This window comes from Sus scrofa, chromosome 7, assembly GCF_054392235.1.
Source record: "Sus scrofa isolate SSC_HxYL_T2T_F1_AM1 chromosome 7, Sscrofa_HxYL_maternal_Yorkshire_Landrace_v2.0, whole genome shotgun sequence".
Classification (NCBI taxonomy): Eukaryota; Metazoa; Chordata; class Mammalia; order Artiodactyla; family Suidae; genus Sus; species Sus scrofa.
In genome coordinates, this window is record NC_139389.1 from 33,705,424 (window position 1) to 33,726,500 (window position 21,077).

At 49.3% G+C, this 21,077-nt stretch overlaps 3 protein-coding genes across 5 annotated transcripts in view; 2 read left to right on the forward strand and 1 right to left on the reverse strand.

Moving 5' to 3' along the window:
- TAP1 (transporter 1, ATP binding cassette subfamily B member) overlaps positions 1-21,077 on the reverse strand; it is a 682,515-nt gene that overhangs the window by 84,088 nt on the left and 577,350 nt on the right. The gene's annotated exons all lie outside the window — the stretch shown is intronic.
- Positions 1,135-7,148, forward strand: LOC146401489 (uncharacterized). The gene is made up of 5 exons (XM_084970545.1): positions 1,135-1,212; positions 3,363-3,514; positions 3,573-3,843; positions 5,382-5,462; positions 6,404-7,148. The coding sequence occupies exons 1-5, from the start codon at positions 1,135-1,137 to the stop codon at positions 7,013-7,015; spliced, it is 1,194 nt and encodes a 397-aa protein (XP_084826671.1). The 3' UTR covers positions 7,016-7,148.
- BRD2 (bromodomain containing 2) lies at positions 3,459-15,380 on the forward strand. 3 transcript variants are annotated; one of them, NM_001123085.1, is given in 13 exon segments: positions 3,459-3,843; positions 6,404-7,727; positions 9,346-9,649; positions 10,292-10,429; positions 10,854-10,992; positions 11,076-11,290; positions 11,387-11,761; positions 12,247-12,375; positions 12,562-12,813; positions 12,931-13,196; positions 13,848-14,152; positions 14,395-14,517; positions 14,628-15,380. In NM_001123085.1, coding segments are annotated over 12 exon segments (2,412 nt in total). In that variant the 5' UTR covers positions 3,459-3,843; positions 6,404-7,698; the 3' UTR covers positions 14,765-15,380.

Consider the following 21,077-nt stretch of genomic DNA (forward strand, 5'->3'; position numbering starts at 1 on the left):
CTCCTGACACTTTTATTTGACATTGATTAACAGGTATAGTGATAGCGACTGACGACTGACGATGTGAAGAGAACTCCCATCACATGATATAATTCCAATCAAGCCATTGTTCAAAAACATTCAGTGGCTCCTCTCTAGGTCCAAACTTAACAGCACTGGGAAGCCGTTGTAATACTGCTTCAAATAAACTTACTTTCCCGTCTTCTCTTGCTCTACTTCTTATAGCTTATATGCTACTCGGACCAGACTGGATCGCAATGCTTTCTGTGAAAATAACCTGTGCTGTTCTGATTGTCTTTTCTCACACTACTCCAGTGTCTCAAATATTTATCTGACAGTAATTATTTTGTCTATGATTATTTCCCAAAAACCTTGAATGGCACCCCATAATACATATACATTACAATCTTACCCAAGTCACATGCTTAAACATCAATTTCCTTCAACATTTGTTCACTTTGGGAACACCTCACATTGTCCAGGTACTGAGCCAGGAGCTGGGGATATTTTTTCTTTTTAAGAAAGAATCTAACAGGAGTTCCCATGGTGGTTCAGCAGTAATGAACCCAACTGGTATCCATGAGGACATGAGTTCAATTCCTGGCTTTGCTCAGTGGGTTAAGGATCCGGCGTTGCCATGAGCTGTGGTATAGGTCGCAGATGTAGTTTGGGTCCTATGTTGCTGTAGTTGTGGTGTAGGCTGGTGGCAATTCGACCCCTAGCCTGGGAAATTCCATATACCACAGGTATGACCCTAAAAAGACAAAAATAAATAAATAAAATAAAATACAATAAAGTAAAATAAAGGAAAAAAGACTGTAACAGAGAGTTCTCCTGTGGCTCAGTAGGTTAAGGGTCATGTGTTGTTACTGCAGTGGCTCAGGTTGCTACTGTGGTGTGCATTCAATCCCTGGCCTAGGAACTTCCACATGCTGTGGGCACGGCCAAAAAAAAAAAAAGCTTATGATCAAAGTGCAATCATAAGATAAATGGACACCAAAGAATGAGCAGTCGACTCAATTTGAAAGGCGAGAGTAGGCTTTTCAGATGATGGTATTTGGGCTTAGGTGGACTGGGGAAAAGCCTATTCTGCATAGTGAGCAGAATGTGTAAAAGACAGAGGCGTAAAACAAAATGGTACATCTGGGGAACATTTTAATACAGCTGGAGTACAGGGCTCAAGAGGAAGTGGCTAGACATGAGGCTGGACAGGTAGGCAGACCTTTCTGGCAAGCACAGGAATTTGGACTTGATCACAACAGGCAATGAGGAATTAATACAGCGCTTAAACAGTAGCATATGGCCAGAGTTGTATTTTGGAAAGTTGGTTCCTGGCGGTACTGTTGTGAGGTAGAGAGGAAAATCTACAGCAACACTGTTCAACAGAACTTTCTTCAATGATGGAAATGTTCTATAATTTGTGCTGTCCAGTGTGACAGCCTTGAGCCACAGGCAGCTACTGAGAACTTAAAATGTGGCCAATGCATCCAATGAACTAAATTTAAAGCCATATTTAATGCTAATTTAAACAGCCCCAAGTGGCTAGTGGCTACCATATTGGACAGTGCAACTTTAGAGATAGTGGAATCAGGAAGCTATTGATAGAGCTCTGGTGGTAAGACTAGGACAGAGTGTGAGCCATGGCAATATTACAGGCAAAATGTGACGTCTAGGGAATGTAAAGTTGTGAGAAAAAGAAATCAGGAATGGCTCCCAGATTCTAGGCTTTATAACTGAATAGCTGTCATCAACTAGGATAATATAGAAGGAACAGGTCTAGAGTGTATACATATTGTATCAATTTTGAACTCCTGAGGGTTATCCAAGCAGTAAAATTTAGTGGTGAGTTCAGCTCTGGAGAGTTGTCTAAAGAAAAAGATTTGAGAAGCTTTGACCCAATGAGTGAGATTATACAGGGAAGATGAAAAGAACTAGAAGTGAGGCAAAATTCTGGCAAACATCCACAGGGGCTAAAGAAGAGTCCACGAAAGAGACCAGAGGAAAAGTTGGACAAGCAAGAAAAGAAATAAGTACAAACTGGTCACAGAAATCAAGGCTGTAGAGAATTTCAGGAAGCATGATCAAATGTCAAATACTTCAGAGAGGTCAAATAAGATGAGAACTGGTGCTTCCTGATTTGCCAATTAGGAGGTCTTTGGTGACCTTTGCTAGGACAGCTTCAGTAGTAGAAGAAACGAGCTGAAGAATGGGGACGAGGTTGAGAGAGGAAAATTAAGACCGTTTCAGGTCTTAACTGTGCAGGAGAGCTGAGAGGTAAAAAAGAGTACAAAGGGGATGGTTTCAGGTCGTGACTGTGCAGGGGAGCTGAGAGGTAAATAAGAGTGTACAAGGGGATGCAATATCGATAAGGTTATTTCCTTTCTTTCCTTGTTTTTAGGCTGGGAAACCCATAAAAGGAAGAAGTTAAAAATGCCAATTGGGAGAAAAATGGAGGATAGCTTCAGACTAATACCTAAATGTGACCAGGTCAAAAAAGAAAAATTTCCTTAAGCTGGAGGGGACTTCTGGTACAATGGTAAAGGAACACAGACATGTCCCAGTCGGAAAGCCAAGAGTTCTGCAAGTTGGCCTTTCTGTAATGTTCCGTTTGTGGAGAGTGGGCGTTATGAATTAAAAGTAAAAAATCTGAACCACATTCTGAGGATCAAGGGAGGGAGTATTGCCTATGAACAATAAAAGATCTGCTTTAGCTGGCAACCATCACTGGATCAGATTTTTATGGGTTTCAAGACCGAGCAAAGGGTAAAGCCTTAGAAAAAGCAGAAGTTTTAAACGGTGGAGGCAAGTCCAGAAAAAAAGTAAAAGTGTTAGGTTTTGCAGAAGGCAGAGGAGTCCAAGCACTGGCAGGTCTCAACGAAGTCTTCGTAGATTCGGGGGAAATGAGAAGTTATAAAGTAGCCTAAGACAAACAGGTCAAACAAAATGCCCACATCAACCTCCCGCGCCTCATCTCCCCGCCGCAGGCATGACGAGGGTGGTGATAAAACTCCGTCTCCCGACGTGGAACCACACTACACCCCATCCTGCAAACCCTTAAAACTCCAGGTCCAGGCCCCATTCTCCTCCACTGACAACAGCTGGGCAGCGCGCGTTTCCGCTGGACTCCGGCCAGGGCGTCCCAAGCTGCACCTTACACCTGTGGAAAAGGAACCAAGTCCAGGAGGCCGCCGGCAGTGGAGGAGGGGCCGCTGAGGCGGGAGGTCCGCGCGCGGTGCCTGCTTCCGCCCCACCCACTGCGCGCGCACTGAGCCCCGCCGCGGGAGCTGCGGCGCCCGCCCTGACGCCTGCGCACTACTGCTCTCCCCCGCTGCCTCGGGCTCTACTTTCCCTTCCCCCCCAAGTCGGTCGCACCCTTGCGCCTGCGCTGTGTGGGTTCCCGGGCTGCGGCAGCCATGCTGAACCCGTACGGAGAGGCGAGTGGGGGGGACAGGGTCGACGACAGCGAGCTAGGAAGCCGGGGATATGGAGAATCGGCGGTATTAGAGTACTCTAGGTCTGTGAGGAAAGGTCTGGGCCTTGAGGCTCCTTTGGCCCCTTGGCGCGACCCTCAGGAACCTTCGGAAAACTGGCCCCCGTGGCGGGGGGGAGGGGGGGCGGCTGGCACATGACCTGGGTCAGCCAATCTGGGTGCAGCTGACGTGGCCGCGCGGTCCCGATGCTCTCCCCACCCCCCAGCTCGGTCGGGAAGGGAGGGGCTGGGGGCAACGCCCCCTCCCCCAACACAACCTCGGTTTCCGGGGGGGTGACACCCCGGATTACATCCTCCCCCCGCACCAAGCCGAGGGGAACACTGGAGCCCCCCTGGAAGGTTCCAGGATCGAGGTGAGAAGGGGCCCTTGCGGGGCGGGGATGTTGCCAGTCATTTAAGTGCCTAACCAATGATGGGGAGTCCGGGAGGATGATTTTCTTGGGGTTCAGAGAAGAATCCTAAGGATGGGAAGATTTGTCCTTCAAACAGTTTACAGCCAATGGGAGCATGGAGGGGGGCGAGCAGGAGAGGGCCCTCGTTGGGGGAGGGGAATGGCCAACCTCTGTCTCCATACCAATTGGAGGGCAAAGGGGCGTGGGGGTGGTGTGTTCCCCCTCCCCCCATTCCATTCGTCCCTTGGGGGTGCAGGAGCCTGGAGCCAGGTGAGAAGGGATCCTTTTGGTGGCCGGAGGGAGGGGTGACCTAGTGGGCTGAGGAGTGGGAGTGGTGACTAGCTCCTACCCGTAGATGTAAATACTTAGAGTTGACAACCCAGGTTGTGAACTGAGATTGTTCCCAGGCGCCCACTCCCTTTCTCCCCATAGACTGGAAGGAGCATTTCTGTGCTTCCTTTGTGTCAGCGGTAGGGAGATGGCAGTCATCACATGGCATGGTGGAGGTTACGCTTCGAGTCCTTTATCGAATTTGTGTGCATTCACGTGGACCTGGCCTCCGGAGCCTTCGTTGCCCTGGTGGGGTCTTAGTTGAGCATGGGTCTACCCCAAACTGGGGAGGGCTTGCTGGCTGAAAACTCGGGGGTCCCCTGGGGAGCAGAAACCAGGACCAACGTGGGTTTTGAGAAGGGTTGGAAATCGTGGCTTGGGACAGGAGAGAGCGAGTCTCAGGACCTGGAATGATTTCACAGCTCCAAAGGTTTCGGGTTTCTCCAGGGTGGCGTCTTTTGCCTCTTTCACCCCCTCCCCCATTCCTGAACAGATCTCTCCTTGTGTACTGCGGGGGAGGGAACGGAAAGGAGGGAAGAGTTACTTTTCCAAATTACTGAGTAGCAGTGGCCTCCCCTGTGACTCATGTGGGGGAAGGGAGGATTGGAAGGGAGCGGAGAGCAGTGATTTTCCGGAATGCAGGGAAATAAGCCAGAGTAATGTCTGGCTGCCCTTTCCCTTTCTAAGGCTCCGTATTCTCTCGACCTCCTAAATTTTTCTTCCCTGATCGGTCCCCTGATGGGCCTCAGGGCAGATTTGCAAGGCCCCGGGTGGAGAAAAGCAGATTGAGGAGGCTGGGCCACTAGGGGGAGGGGAATGGGGGAGGGGAGAAGGCCTCTGCAAAGTTGCTGTGTCATTGCTTGCCCTGCTGCAGCCTCCCCGGCGGGCTCGGCTGTGCTTTGGGGGCCGAGGCCTGATCGGAGGTGGGGGCGGGGAGGCAAAGTGAGGGGAGAGTCCGCTTTCCCTGTGCGCTCTTCCCCCCGCAGGGCTTGCCCGACTCGAGTGGTCAAGACGACGGGAGGTTGACGGCCATTTTAAACGCAGTAACCGAGGTTAGGGCTACAGGGGTGGGTGATAAGGTTGGAGTTAAAGGACCTCGGCCCTCACGAAGCTCTAGGGTGAGGGTGGGGCTCTTACATTCATTGACCGATATTAATTTCCTTTCTCAGATGTGCATAGTCTTACTTTCTTGCTTGGTAGCCAGAAAAGGGGACGTGGAGAAGCAGGGAGGCCCCCCCACTGAAGCCCAGGTGGGAGACATTCTTTCCTTCTCCGGCAAGGGGGCGGGGGAGCCCCAGAGGTGGCTTTAGAGATCCTGACCTTGTGCTCTGGCTCTTTATTCATACGTAGTCTGTAACCCCATTCAGATTACCAGATTGTGGGAAAGATTTAGTTGAGTGGGCCGGGGGGAGGGGGCGAAATTGAGCTCCCAAAATGGCTCCTGCCCCTCCTCGGAGGCGGACGGCCCGGGGGGGAGGGGAGGAAGGGAGAGGAGGGGGAGGGCTAGTCTGAGCCGCAGCCGCCGCCTCCTCCGCTCGCCCTCCTCCCTGGCGCTGACCGATGGACCAGCCGCTCCGTGGGGAGGACTCCGGACCCCGGCCGGGGGGGGGGGGGGCTTCCACTCCCGCGACGCAAGGACCCTAAGTGCGGGGGTGCGGGCCTGCCTTCGGGGTGGGGGGAGGGCGGAGAGCGTGGGGAAAGGTCCGAGCTCGCCAGGAGGGGGAGGGTGTTCACGCTGATTCGCCCCTAGCAGGACCTGTTTTTTTCCGCTGAGAGCGTGGTACCGGAATGAAGTTTGGGGGTGAGGTGGGTTTCATTTTATAGGTTACATGGTTGTGTTTGGAGATTTTGCTACCATCTCAGAGTTGCCTCGGTTTTTTCGGGTAGGCAGATATTTGTGTTGGTAACTCAAGGTATGGTGGAAGGGATTGGAAAAGTGTTTGGGGTTCAAGTTTTTGGAACTTGGGTTGCCTTTTAAGAATTCACAGGTGGTGGGTTCTGAGGAGCGGTTTGCCTTTGTTTTTTGGTTGCTTGACCTGGGGAAGGAAGGGGAGGTACTGGCAACCGTGTGTTTTTGATTGTGGCGCGCAAGAACGTTAGATGCCTCCTTTCGCTGCGTTGGGGAGCCTTTAGCTGTTTGCCAGAGTGGCAGGCCGTGGCTTCTAAAATGGCGTCTTCTTCCTCATTTCAGATTCTTCACTGCGGCGGCCTCCTCACTGCCGAGAACAACAACTCGCGGGCGTCCTGTGGCCACACCCCGGCGGGCCAGGCTGGCTACGCCCACGCGGCCTCCTCCAGTCCTGCCGGTCTGGCCAATGGAGGAGATACGAATGGCACGACCTGCCCGAGCTTGGCAATCGCCAGTCGCACTGGGATCGGACGCCTGGGAAGACTTTGTTGGAAGGGGAGGCGAGGAGAGGGTGCTGCACCCCTGCCGACCTCCCTCTTTCCTGGGACTTGTCGAACCACAGCGCAGCCAATTGGTTCAAAGATGTGGCAGGTTGCCGCTTCCCTGTGGGTCTATGCGGCACTCTTCTGCCTGGTGACTGACGCTTTGGAAATGAGGCTTGTGACGTCATCGCTTCAGCGGACCAATAGGAAACGCTCCCGCGGAGAGCTGTTCCTCCCTCTTCGACTTTGCTTCCTCACGCGCGTGAGCGAGCGTGCGCGCGCGGAGGGGGTGGGGGAAATCTCGAGCACGGTGGCGCGCATGAGCGGCGAAGCTCCTCCCCCTTGCCTATATATAAAGGGCTGGCGCGGGGCTCGGCGGCGCCATTTCGCGCTGGAGTGGAGCAGCCTCTAGAACGAGCTGGAGGATTCTGCCTACTTACACAGAGCCTTGAAGTCGTCCGGGGCCGCCATTACAATCCACGTCCATCCGCTTGGAAATGGCCTTCGTCTCGGCCTATGACCGGTCCCGGCGGACAGTACAGACCCTATAGAAGCCCCCGAAGCTCCCCTTTTTCGGGCCCCGCCCAATCCTCGGAGTCTGTCCACCCCCTCTACTCCGCCCTCAAGAGGATTTCAAAGATGGAGGCGGCGGCTCCCTAAACCACTTTTCGTGTTCATCCGCCTCCATCCGAGATCGAAACGGGACCTCGTCTGCCCCGGTCGGTCCCAGCAGGAAGAGGGGATCCTTGCAGACCAACAGCGGGCGGTATTGACGACGGTGTCTGGGATCGGGGGCCGTCCTGGGGTTTGAAGAGTCCGTCCCCCTTCGCTCGCCCGCTTCTGCTAAGACCGCCGCCATTTTCTCGCTGTCCGCCTCCTGCGGAGCGCGCCAAGCTGCCGGGAGTTCTCCCAGAAACAGCGGAGAAGACTGCTTTCTCGCCGGCCCGGCCGGGTGGGGGTTGTCGCCTGGAGGGCCAAGGGCAACGGCCCCCGCCCCCCCTCGCTTCCCGGGTTATGCTGGACTGGGAGGTAAGGGGAACCGAGGCCACCCGGACTTTACGCGGCTGAGGGCAGCGCCGGTTCCCCGCGGTCAAGATGCTGCAAAACGTGACTCCCCACAGCAAGTACGTCCGTGCGAGCCGCGTATGGGAAGGGGACGTTGGGGGGCTGCGGCACGCGGGTGTGGGACTCCGGGTTCGGAGGTAGTACGGAATCGGCTGGGACCAATTGCTGTTTCGTGGTGTAACTGTTGGCGCTCTGGGCTCGCGGAGGGGTTGAGCGACGGTTTGGGAACCGTGGTAGCGGTCCAGATACCGCATATGGAGGGAGCACAGGTTGTCAATTTACTCGTTAGTTTTCTTGCTGTGGCGTGATATTAGCCGAGTCGGGTAGGCCAAGGTTGTCGACAGAACGATGGAAGGACGACATTGATTGGGCAGCAGGTCTTGCAGGTGGTGGGTCTGGTGTCTAGCGACGGATCGTCACAGGCCTTTTTGGGGAGGGTTCGTGGTCACATCTAGTGCCTTACAGGGTTGTCATGGTGATGGAGCTTCGGAGACTGACGATGGGTATTCCCAGAGTAGGGCAGAAGGATCAGTTTTTGAGTCTATAGGTTTCTAATGTGTAGGTTAGGTCATTAGATTCTTGTCTTTCGGTGACTGGTACAGTTTTGTGTTGAGAGGTGTGTGCTTTGTTGTAGAGAATTTTTAAAAAATACCTTCGAGTGTTTCATTCAGGGTAGAAGGGTGGAGCTAGGGATCCTCTGGTCCAGTTCTGCGGATGTAAACAATGAGATCTCCGTGTAACGTCTTACAGTCTTAGGCCCTGAGAAACACTTGGTCTTGAGCACCAGAGGGAGTGTAAACTTGCACTGTTACCTGGCCTTTGATTTCAAGAGTTGATGCTACAGTGGGAATTGCTAGTTGCATTGCAGTTTTTGGCAGGGGTGGGGGGCAGTTTATACCACTTTGAGGTAACTTGCTGACCTTGACTATTTGGACAGCTTTATTTTTTGAGTCTCTTGAAGGAGACAGAATTTGCGAATAATCAATTTCTGAGGGCTGGCAGCTTCGGATATTCCAGGCTGCGAAGTCTGTTAAATACTCTTTTTTTTTTTTTTAAATAAACTTGAGTTGGTGTGGTTTTCTGTTGTAGATTTTTAGTTTTGTTTTTGTTTTAGAGTTAACTATTCAGAGCTTGTGGAGAATGCTGATCATTTCTGTGCAGATGGAGTCTGAGGTGTCAGTCACATCAGCGTTTTATGCAATTTTCCTATTCTGTTTCCTTTTTTCACCTGCTTCCTTTAGGCTCAACCACCATGGCAACCACCAAGCCCCTAGTGAGGAGGAAGCTTGGGGCTTGAGTTTCTCAGCTCCACCCTTTTTGCTTAAGCCTCATCCCCATAAGACTGATTTTTCTGATGGCTGTGCTTTATGAGAAACTACCTTGGCTTTCTCACTTTAAATTTACCAAACAGATGAAAGAGCCCATCAGACTTCAGAATGTAGGGCCTAGGTGGGTATAGTAAAATAAAGAAAAGGTGGGAGGAGGTACAGGAACAAAAGCTTGAAGGATTGTTTGGATACTGGTTCTGGTTAAGATCCAGTTTCATAATCTTGACTGCTTTTAATTAGGTTCCATGCATGGATTTATTGAGGGTAAATAGTGTGAATTAGTGTAAATTGTATATTCTACCGCTTTCCACAAGGTTGCTACTTTTAATGTTGTTTTCTGTCTTCACAGGCTCCCTGGGGAGGGGAATGCAGGGTTACTGGGGCTGGGCCCAGAGGCAGCAGCGCCTGGGAAAAGGATTCGAAAGCCCTCTCTGTTGTATGAGGGATTTGAGAGCCCTACAATGGCCTCAGTGCCGGCTTTGCAACTAACCCCTGCCAACCCACCACCTCCAGAGGTGTCGAATCCCAAAAAGCCAGGACGGGTTACCAACCAGCTACAGTACCTACACAAGGTGGTGATGAAGGCTTTGTGGAAGCATCAGTTCGCGTGGCCCTTCCGGCAGCCTGTGGATGCTGTCAAACTGGGTCTGCCGGTGAGTAGAGAGATTGGAGTGGGGGAGGTATAGAAATGGAGAAGAATGTGTGTGAGTGGAAGTGGGCTGCCTAGTATAGGTGCTGCGGCCCCTAGGGAATTTCCGTCTCTACCCTGTAGAGATAGCCACCAGATTGCTGGATTCTTGGTCCTTTGTGATTAATCCAACCGCTTGCTATCTTGGCATCTCTCATTGTGCCCTCCATGTGTCCTTCCTTAACTTTTGTGCCCTGGCTCCATTTTACAGATTCCCACCCCAGGTTGGGAGAGGACCACGGTGGCCAAAATTCTTAGCTTCTTCCTCTCCCTCATGCAGCCCATGGATAGCCAGCCCCAGAGGTAATGTCACAGGACGGGGAACTGTCCAGAGTGGGTGGGAGGTGGGTGGTTAGAGAAAGGCAGTAGATGCCTCCCTATGTGTGGGTCATAAGAAATCTGTTCCACATATTTTTTTTTCTGTCCCTTAGTTTTTTAATTGGGGCCGCAGTTTAGGAAACTATTTGTTTGATGCATAGGGCGGGTGTGTGTATGTCTGTGTGTGTGTTGGGGTCAGTAGTTTGCTTAGGTTAGAAAGCATTTGTCATTCTGTGGTTCTGACCTACTATTTTTCTTTTCTCTCTCTTTTTTTTTTTTTTTTTTTTAGGATTATCACAAAATTATAAAGCAGCCAATGGATATGGGTACTATTAAGAGAAGACTTGAAAACAACTATTATTGGGCTGCATCAGAGTGTATGCAAGATTTCAATACCATGTTCACTAACTGTTACATCTACAACAAGGTGAGTTTTAAGTCCTTCACTGCAGAGTTTCAGAGTGGTTAGGATCTAGAAAATCTGAGTTCCAAAAGGTAGCACTGAAAACAGTGATGTGGCTTCAGAGATCCAGAGTTACGGAGATTTTTTTTTTTAAATAGAACACTCTTCATACTTGTGGCTGATGGCCCTATTTCTCAAAACTCTCCAGAGACCTGGGTAGAGCAGAAACTATTTTTTTATCAGCTCTTTCTTCTGAACTTTATCCCTTTGTTGCATTTTGAAGGACAGAAATGGGAGAGAAGGATATTTGGTGGCACAACATAGATAATTTTCAGTATTTGTTAATAGTTGTATGAGGGGGTGGTGATGTGTAGAGGTAGGAATTCTTCAGAGGAAAATGATTTGCCTCTTGTGCTGACATTTGAAACTTTTTGTTTGATTTTTGTAGCCCACTGATGATATTGTCCTGATGGCACAAACGCTGGAAAAGATCTTCCTACAGAAAGTGGCGTCAATGCCACAAGAGGAACAAGAACTCGTGGTGACTATCCCTAAGAACAGCCACAAGAAGGGGGCCAAATTGGCAGGTAGGAAGAATAGGAGTTTTGCTAATGGAGCCCAAAAGATAAGAAAGATAATCAAACTAAACTGTTTTTTCCTCCTCCCCTAGCACTCCAGGGCAGTATCACCAGTGCCCATCAGGTGCCTGCAGTCTCTTCTGTGTCTCACACAACCTTGTATACTCCACCACCCGAGATACCTACCACTGTCCTCAACATTCCCCACCCATCGGTCATCTCTTCGCCCCTTCTCAAGTCCTTGCACTCCGCTGGACCCCCGCTCCTTGCTGTCTCTGCAGCTCCCCCAGCCCAGCCCCTTGCCAAGGTATACATCTGTGGATATTTTGGGGGCAATGAGGAGGAAAGGCTTTCAATGAGGTGGACACAGGATAAAAGGCTCCCATCTTGTTTTTCTCTGCAGAAAAAAGGGGTAAAGCGAAAAGCAGATACTACCACCCCTACACCTACAGCCATTCTGGCTCCTGGCTCCCCAGCTAGCCCTCCCGGGGGTCTTGAGCCTAAGGCAGCACGGCTTCCCCCTATGCGTAGAGAGAGTGGCCGTCCCATCAAGCCCCCACGCAAAGACTTGCCTGACTCTCAGCAGCAACACCAGAGCTCCAAGAAAGGAAAGTTGTCAGAACAATTGAAACATTGCAATGGCATCTTGAAGGAGTTGCTTTCGAAGAAGCATGCTGCTTATGCCTGGCCTTTCTATAAACCAGTGGACGCTTCTGCTCTTGGCCTGCATGACTACCATGACATCATTAAGCACCCCATGGACCTCAGCACTGTCAAGGTACCCACTGCATGGGGCAGATGGGATACTCAGGCAGTGATTAGAACCTAGGGATCAATAAAAGTCACTTAATGGGTACACAGCAATCTTGGTATTTTACTTTTACAAAATAGTAACAGGGCAGAAAGTGAAGTTCTTGTTAAGAGTCTATAGTTCCTGTGATGGGTTTTGTGTTCAGAGCATCACTGCTCATTTCCAATTAACTTCTACCTCTGTTGGGAGTTAAGAGTAGGGAGGTTAAGGGGTGGGATAGTGAGAGGCCATCCACCCTCCCCTTTCACTTAGAAATGATTTTTTTTTCTAGACATATATGTTTCTTCAACCTACCCAAATTCCTTTGACTTCAAACTTGAACCCCAGGGCATAGATCGTTAAGGTCACCCCCACTGTGCTCTCAGAGAGGGCTATTCTTGCGGTGTCTGGGGCTGGCAGGGAAAGGTGAGTCTCCCTGCCTGTGCAGCTTCTGATGCTGCCTCCTTCTGCAGCGGAAGATGGAGAATCGTGATTACCGAGATGCACAGGAGTTTGCTGCTGACGTGCGGCTTATGTTTTCCAACTGTTATAAGTATAATCCTCCAGACCACGATGTTGTGGCCATGGCGCGAAAGTTACAGGTGAGTGTCAGGGTTGGAGTTTAAAGAATAAATGGGTCTGGGGAGAGAAGTTTTGTCACCTGTTGCACAACCTCAATATGAGGATTTCCTAAACTGTACAGTTGTAAATTGAAGCCATCAAATGGTCTGTTGTGATCAGGGCACTGTCCACTAGCATGGATTTGAGTCTGCCTGTCCCTTTTCTAGGATGTGTTTGAGTTCCGTTATGCCAAGATGCCAGATGAACCGCTAGAACCAGGTCCTTTACCAGTCTCGACTGCCTTGCCTCCTGGCTTGGCCAAGTCGTCTTCAGAGTCCTCTAGTGAGGAAAGTAGCAGTGAGAGCTCTTCTGAGGAGGAGGAGGAGGAAGATGAGGAGGAGGAAGAGGAGGAAGAAGAGAGTGAAAGCTCTGACTCTGAGGAAGAAAGAGCTCATCGCTTGGCTGAACTGCAAGAACAGGTAATATCTTTACTGAGTAAGGTTCATGGTCTATTTTTGCCCTAAATTTTTTCATTGCTTGAGTTTTTATTGACTTACTTATCTTTCCCCTTTCACATAATGCTTTTGCTTCTCTAGCTTCGAGCAGTACATGAACAACTGGCTGCGCTGTCCCAAGGCCCAATATCAAAGCCCAAGCGGAAGAGGGAAAAAAAAGAGAAAAAGAAGAAACGGAAGGCAGAGAAGCATCGAGGCCGAGCTGGGGCTGATGAAGATGACAAAGGGCCTCGGGCACCCCGCCCATCTCAACCCAAGAAGTCCAAGAAAGCAAGTGGCAGTGGGGGTGGCAGTGCTGCTACATTGGGTCCTCCTGGCTTTGGACCTTCTGGAGGAAGTGGCACCAAGTGAGTTCCAACAGGGTAGGAAGCAAAGACAGCTTGGGTATTTCTATAATCTCTCTAGGGGAGGATGATTTCTCCCACTCCTTACAAAGTTTTCTCTAAACCAGGGACCAACGGATTTTTTTCTATAAATGGCCTGATGATGAAATAAACTTTGAAAGTTTCTGAAAGCTGCTTCACTCAGACAGTGTACTATGAAAGCAGCCATGGGTGGATATGTAAACATGAGTGTGGCTGTGTTCCACTCATGTTTCTACTCATGTGTTCCACTCATGTTTCTATTTACAGAAACAGGTGGCAGGCCAGATTTGTTTGTTGGGCCATAGTTTGCCTGATCGTTCTCTAAACCAATTAATCGATACTTTTTTGGTATGATTTCTGTGGTTTAGGGCAAGTTATGCTTTAGGGAGCAAAAAAAGTAGACCTGTGCCAGGGTATTTACTTGGTTTTCAAGGCCCCAAATTAATGTAAGATGTTTGGCATGTAAGAAGCTCTGCTTCCCTGATTGAGTGTCCCAGAGGCCCACCTCTGACTCACCTGATGGAAAAATAGTTATGCTTCAGGCAGAAAATCCAGATCACTGGGTTGAACAGTAAGAACTTGTCGATGCTCCCACAACTGACTCTTTTTTTTTTTTTTTTTTTTTGCTCATAGACTCCCCAAAAAGGCCACAAAGACAGCCCCACCTACCCTGCCTGCAGGTTATGATTCAGAGGAGGAGGAGGAAAGCAGGCCCATGAGTTATGATGAAAAGCGGCAGCTGAGCCTAGACATCAACAAGTTGCCTGGGGAGAAGCTAGGCCGAGTTGTACACATAATCCAAGCCAGGGAGCCCTCTTTACGTGACTCAAATCCAGAAGAAATTGAGATTGATTTTGAAACGCTCAAGCCATCCACGCTTAGAGAGCTTGAACGCTATGTCCTTTCCTGCCTACGAAAGAAACCTCGGAAGCCCTATAGTGAGTATGAAAAGAGGTCCACCAGTTAATTCGGCAGATCCTCATGAGGTTCTGAGGACAATTTAGACAAAAGATGGGGGGGTATTCCTTGAAGCACTTGTGATTGTCAGCTCCTGGGATGATGGAGGTTGGATGATTAGTTGCTTGCTTCCCAGTGTTCATTAAAGGAATATGGCAACAATGTGGGGCAGAAAAACTCAGGTGCTTCTGGTTGTCTTAAAATCCTGTTGCTCTTTTTCTAGCTATTAAGAAACCTGTGGGAAAGACAAAGGAGGAACTGGCTTTGGAGAAGAAGCGGGAACTAGAAAAGCGCTTACAGGATGTTAGTGGGCAGCTCAACTCCACCAAAAAGCCCCCCAAGAAAGGTGGGTGTCTTGTAAGCCACTGAATTCACTATATTCTCCCTCTTGACTGTCTTTTTTTGAGAAATGGAAATCAGACTTAAACATCTTTCAACCTCAACTTTGTTCTGCAGCGAGTGAGAAAACAGAGACATCATCGGCACAGCAGGTAGCAGTGTCACGCCTCAGCGCTTCCAGTTCCAGCTCAGATTCCAGCTCCTCCTCTTCATCTTCCTCTTCTTCAGACACCAGTGATTCAGACTCAGGCTAAGGGGCCAGGCCAGATGGGGCAGGAGGCTCCGCAGGACCGGACCCCTAGACCACCCTGCCCCACCCCTTCCCTCCCTTTGCTGTGACACTTCCTCATCTCACCCCCCCTCCCCCCACTGTAGGAGAGCTGGCTCTGCAGGGGGAGGGATGCAGGGACAATTTCTGAAGGAGGGACATAAATGGACAAAATAAGACTGAGTTCCCAGCCCCATTGAAAGTGACCTCTTGGGCATAGGGCTCCCATTCGAAATGACTGAGGTGGGGCAGGGGTACAGGGTGGGACTGGGCAAAGGCCCTGATAAGGGGTTACCTGAGGCCGTAGCTGCCCTGTTCACTTGTGAGGGCCCTGTTTTGAGGTTGTTTTGTTCTAATTTATTTTAAGCTAGGTAAGGCTGAGGGGGTGGGGCCATGGTCCCCTCGGCTTCCATGGGGAGGGAGGAAGGGGGAACTCTTTTTTTACGTTGACTTTTTTTTTTCTACTCTTTTTCCCTTTTCCTTCTGCTCCAATTTGGGGCTCCTGGGGGTTTAGTCATCTCCCCATTCAGTCCCCCTGGATTGTCTTTTCTTTGTCTGTTGATTCTAACTTGTAAATAAAGAAAATATTATTCAAGTTTTGAGTTCATTATCTTAATTACATTTTTTGTAGTGCTTCAACAGGAATGTGATACAATTGAGAATTTTGAGGAAAGCATTTCTGAGGTGTTTAAAGTCGGTAGGCTGTTGGTGTGATGAAAACGCTGCCCTCTGTAAAGTAAGAAATGATTAAAAAATCTGCCCTCTGTAAGGGTGAATCTTCCAAAATAAACCTTTCAAGGTTCACAGTTTATTCTCACTTACATGAAGAAAAACAAAAACCTTGTGGTTTATTCATGCCTTAACTTAAGCAAGATGTGAAAGGGATAGGAGGTAGCCAAGAGCCATGGTTTTTGCATTGGGCATCTGCCTTAAGGCAGTTGTGCCTACTGTTTTGTAGTTTTTTTCCTTAGGCATGGCATATGGAGGTTCCCAGGCTAGGGGGACCTACGCCACAGCCACAGCAATGCAGGATCCTTAACCTACTGAGCGAGGCCAGGGATCGAATTCACAAACTCTTGGTTCCTAGTTGGATTTGTTTCCACTGTGCCATGACGGGAACTTGAAAACTGAATTTTTAAATGAAGGCTGGGGAGTAGGGGTTTAAAGCAAATGGTTTATTTTGCTACAGTGCCAGAAACGGTGTAAGGGGGAAAATGGTAATTTTGAAAGCGAAATTGGACCCCAACGGTGATCCTCAGTTGCTTGTCACATACTTGGACTCAGATTTTTAAAAACTTGTGATTTGGGATTCTACCTGAAGTCTTAAATTGGGGCCTGGGCAAGGACTGAAGCTGGTTGGAGTTAATTTGGAGTTATTCTCGGAGGCTTGCCAAAAGTAATATAGCAGAGGACTCCCTGGGCAGTGAGAAAGGGACTGCTGGAGAGCTGGGAAGGAGACGTGGCAGTGGTAGAAGGGAGCTGATCTGAAGTCTCCGTGGTCTGCTTTTCCCCTTCCTGGATCATCACCCTAGTTCAAGTTCTGCAAGATCGACACTAGCAGATCTGTCACCGTGGTTTACATGCAGGGAGTAGGGAAAGTTGTGTCACTAGGCAACAAATCATAGTTTTAAATAAAAACTCAAGTTCGAGCAGCGGACTATGCAAAGATCTGTAAAGAATTTGGAGAGGAAGGTTTCCATCTGCGAGGTTTTTGAGAACTGTTCAGACATCTCAGAAGGATGAGTAGTGTTTCTTTCAGGAAGGATGGGAGTGAACACTCAGCCAAAGAAACAGTGATGCTAACTGCCCGAGAAAAGGTTGCTGAGACAGCAGGCATGAGAGGGTACACGCTTCAAAGAAGACCAGAAAGTCGGGAAGAGCTCAATCGAGGATGTTACTTAGGCCACAATAGGAATTTGAATTTTTAACCTGCAGCCTTTAATAACAGTTGTCATTTATTGAGCACTTGCTATGTACTAAAGCACTGTACTAAAAACAACCTGTAAACTCATTTGGTCCTCATTATAGTCCTCTGAGGTAAGTCTTACTTCCATTTAGCAGGTCGAGAAATGAGACAAGTTAAAGGAACTTGCCCAAAGTTGCAACAGCCAGTGAGTACCGGAAGTGGGATTTGAACCGAGCAATCTGGCTCCAGAACTATTCCACTAGAATTCCAATACTGTGGGCTGGTGGGGAGCTGGGAGTCACACCTACTTGGAAGAAATTGCATTAGGGAGAATCACTGTTGGGTTAGGGGGCCATTGAGAATGGATGCAGAGTGACAATTTAGAAAGCGACTGCAGCGCTAGGTGTGAGGATAGTGGTTTGGAATGGAGACAGGGCAAAGTGCAGATGTGGATAGATTTGAACACCATGCAGGGAATAAAATGGATGGCACTATCCTCTGAAGGTTTTTTTGGCTGCGTTTTGTTTTTTGCCCTACCCAGGCCAGGGATTGAACTAGAGCCACAGCAATGACAACACTAGATCCTTAACCCACTGAGTCATGAGAGAACTCCCCAAAGGTTCTTATCTCCACATACCAGAGGAAGAGCAGAGTTGTATGTGAATATATATCTATATCGCTCAGAGTCCCAGAGCTTTCCAGTAGTGGAACTTTTGATTGTTCCTTGACTAAAGGAACACCACAGGGCTGAGGTGGCATTCAAGTTTGAATGTAACTGGGCTAGGCTTGCCTAAGGGGCAGGAGTTCTGAGGCCCATCTTAATAACCAGGGAGGGTCTTTGGCGCCACCTGGTGAGCATGTTATCCACGAAGTCCTGAATCTATTCTAGATATTTTTGTGCCCCTCCCATTTTTAGATTCTTCTTTTCCTGTACATCAGCTCTTAAAATACAAACCTTCACTGTCCCTTATCTCCCTTTACCTCTGAATCATTTGCTGTGGCTTCCCCTGATTCTTCGATACCATGGCTTCCTAGCTCTCATCCTTTTTTTTTTTTTTTTGGTCTTTTTTAGGACTGCTCCTGAGGCATATGGAGGTTCCTTGGCTAAGGGTCGAATCTGAGCTGTAGCTGCAGGTCTACACCAGGGCCACAGCAATGCAGGATCCAAGCCCCATTTGTGACCTACACCACGGCTCATGGCAATGCCGAATCCTTAACCCATTGAGCAAGGCCAGGGATCGAACCCTCAACCTCATGGTTCCTAGTCGGATTCGTTAACCACTGAGCCATGGTGGGAACTCCTCTCATCCTTTTTTATACAGCCTCTCTTGGTCACCTTCTGTCTCTGCCTCTTCTCAGCCTCTGCCTCAGCCTCCCATGAGATGTTCTTGCCCCTCATGTTATCTTCCTTGGTCCTCTTCTCATTATTTGCACACTACTTCTTACACAGTTGGAGGCAACTCCCACTCACAAAATCCACCTCTGTCTAGACCTTGCTCCCAAGTTCCAAGTCTGTTTTCATTTTTGCTTTTTGGGCCGCACCTGTGGCATATAGAAGTCCCCAGGCTAGGGGTCCAATCGGAGTTGCAGCTGCCAGCCTACAAACATGGTCACAGCAACACGGGATCTGAGCCACATCTGTGACCTACACCACGGCTCATGGCAACGCCAGATCCTTAACCTACCGGTCAAGGCCAGAGATTGAACCCACGTCCTCATGGATACTAGTCAGGTTCGTTACCAAACCCTGGCACTCGATATGCGTCCAGTAAGGAGCCCATCTTTTCCCCAAGCATGTCCCTCTGAGATCCATTTATGTAACAATACTCATACAGAGCTCATTAATGTGTCAGACACGTATGAATGTCTTTAAGTCCTCGGAATTCCCGTTGTGGCTCAGTGGAAACGAATCTGACTGGTATCCATGTGGACTTGGGTTCAATCCCTGGCTTCGCTCCGTAGGTTAAGGATCTGGCGTGGCATTGAGCCGTGGTGTAGGTCGCAGATGAGGCTCGGATCTGGTGCTGCTGTGGCTGTGGTGTAGACTGGCAGCTGTAGTTCCAGTTTGACCTCTAGCCTGGGAACCTCTCTATGCCACAGGTGCTGCCCTAAAAAGACAAAAAAAAAAAAAAAGTCCTCATAATAATCTCATCACCATTTTACAGATGAGGAAGCCGAGGCTCAGAACCATTCAGTAACAGTTCTATGGTAGATGAGTAGCAGAGCCAGTGTTACTCATGCACCATTACTCTGCCAGTCCTTTGAGCCAGAGGCTGGTGATCTGCCCACAGTTCTCCCCCTTCGCTCTCCCTTCTTTGTTGAGCCATTGAGACCTGCTGAGCCTTCCTTGTGGCTCTCTCCTCTCAGTGCCCCCTTAGGCTGGACTGTCACCACTCGCTTTGTCCTAGTCTTCTAGGCACAATCCTATTTCTATCGAATCCACTCCTCACACTGTTGCTGCCAGAGAGACCCTGTAGCAAAATAAACCTGGTCATATTGCTTATTACCTTTAGGGTCTGAACTCCTTTGCAAGGCCTACAGGGCCCCTCTCTAGCCTTTGTTACCCCCATAAGGTTATATCCTTCATTCACCCTTCCTTGAACTCTGTGCTCAACTCGGAGCAAAAGAGAGGCCGTCCCAGATGCTCCCATACTGCTTATTGCCACAGGACCTTTGCACACGCTGTTCTCTCTGCCCGGAATAAACTCTTTCCTCCATCAGCAAATCCTGTCTAATCTCCAAGAACAACTTGTTACCTCTGCTACGAAGACTTTCCTGACTCTCCCCCCATCCGCTGTGACACATCCACATACATCTTCCAAGGAATGTCCTTGAGCTTCCAACTGTGTCCCAGACCCTCTCCTTCAACCACTCCCCTGTCTCCAGACTCCAGCAGGAGTGTCTAGCATTGTGACTGCGCCCATCACAATGGCTGTCTGTATGGCTCTTCTGCTCACTAACCTTGGAGGAACCACCCTCCCCTCCCCACACAATTAGACTGATGGCTTTGCATTTCAGTTCACACTTCACCTCCTCCTTAATTTTGTCCCCATGTACATACCTGTCTCCCCCAGCTCCTTTGTGAGGTAGGGGCTGTGTCTTATTCTTTATGTCCTTAACCTGCCCGGTGCCTGGAATTGGTTTAAATATAAGTATAAACGGAGATGACACACTTATACCCATTCCAGGGCCCCAGCACAGATCCCAAAAGGAGTTTCATCAGCCCTGACTTAGGGCTGGGCAGGCCTGGGGCTGAGGTTTGAAAGGGGCATATCATCAAAGTGGGGTAAGTGTGGGGTAAACAACCACCCAGCGTTGGCCCTGGAGGAGCTTTCCGGGATGTGAGACCTTTGGTGGTTAAACTGGGAACATCCTGGGAAAATTGGGATGGGTGGTTGCCTTGTGAGCAGGGGACATTATCACCACTTTGGACACGTAGGAAGACAGAGCTAATGTACACCAGGCTTTATTGTTGGGGACCTACGCTTGTCACGTCACACACTTCAACTCACGATTCTGATAGCATTCAACTCCTGAGCATTACATTCTGTCATACCCGCTCAATGGAAGAGCAAACAGAGGAGTCCCGTTGTGGCTCAGGGGGTTAAGAATTCAACTAGGACCCACGAGGTTGTGGGTTTGATCCCTGGCCTCGCTCAGTGGGTTAAGGATCTGGCGTTGCCGCAAGCTGTGGCATAGGTCGCAGATGCGGCTCGAATCCCATGTTGCTGTGGCTGTGGCGCAGGCCAGTGGCTATGGCTCTGATTCGATCCCTAGCCTGGGAACGTCCTTATGCCACAGGTGCGGCCCTAAAAAGAAAGAAGAGAAGAAAAAGCAGAGGTGCGGAATCGTATATCAACTTGGCCTAAATCATTGGTTTCAAAGACCATGTTTTTCCAGTTATACACTTTGTCTCAGGGGTCCTTCGATCTCCTGCTTCCTCATGCCCTGCCGCCACCCTACCATGCCAGTAAACCTCCTTTCCTGGGCTTGTCTTCTCCAATGAGGCTTCACCTTAACTTGAGGTGACCAAGATAAGAATAGCTCCTTGTAAAAGGAAGATGAGCCCAGCATCCTTGCCAAACCAAGCATTTTTGTGCCTCTGTACAGCAAGTAAATATTTATACATAGTAAAATGCTTCTCACATGTGTTTGCCAAATGAGGACACTCTTGATCTTGTCAGGTAAGCTAATATTTGATTGGAGGTTGGAGGAGGAAAGGGATTTATTTTTCACCAGTAAGAATTTTTGCCAGGTGTTTGTTTGAAAAGAGTGTGACTAAAGTGCCATCAGCTGTAACCATCAGACCTCAGAGTCAGTTGCCATTATAATTTCTGAGACTATGAAAAAAAATTTTTTTGTCTTTTTGCCTTTTCTAGGGCCGCTCCTGTGG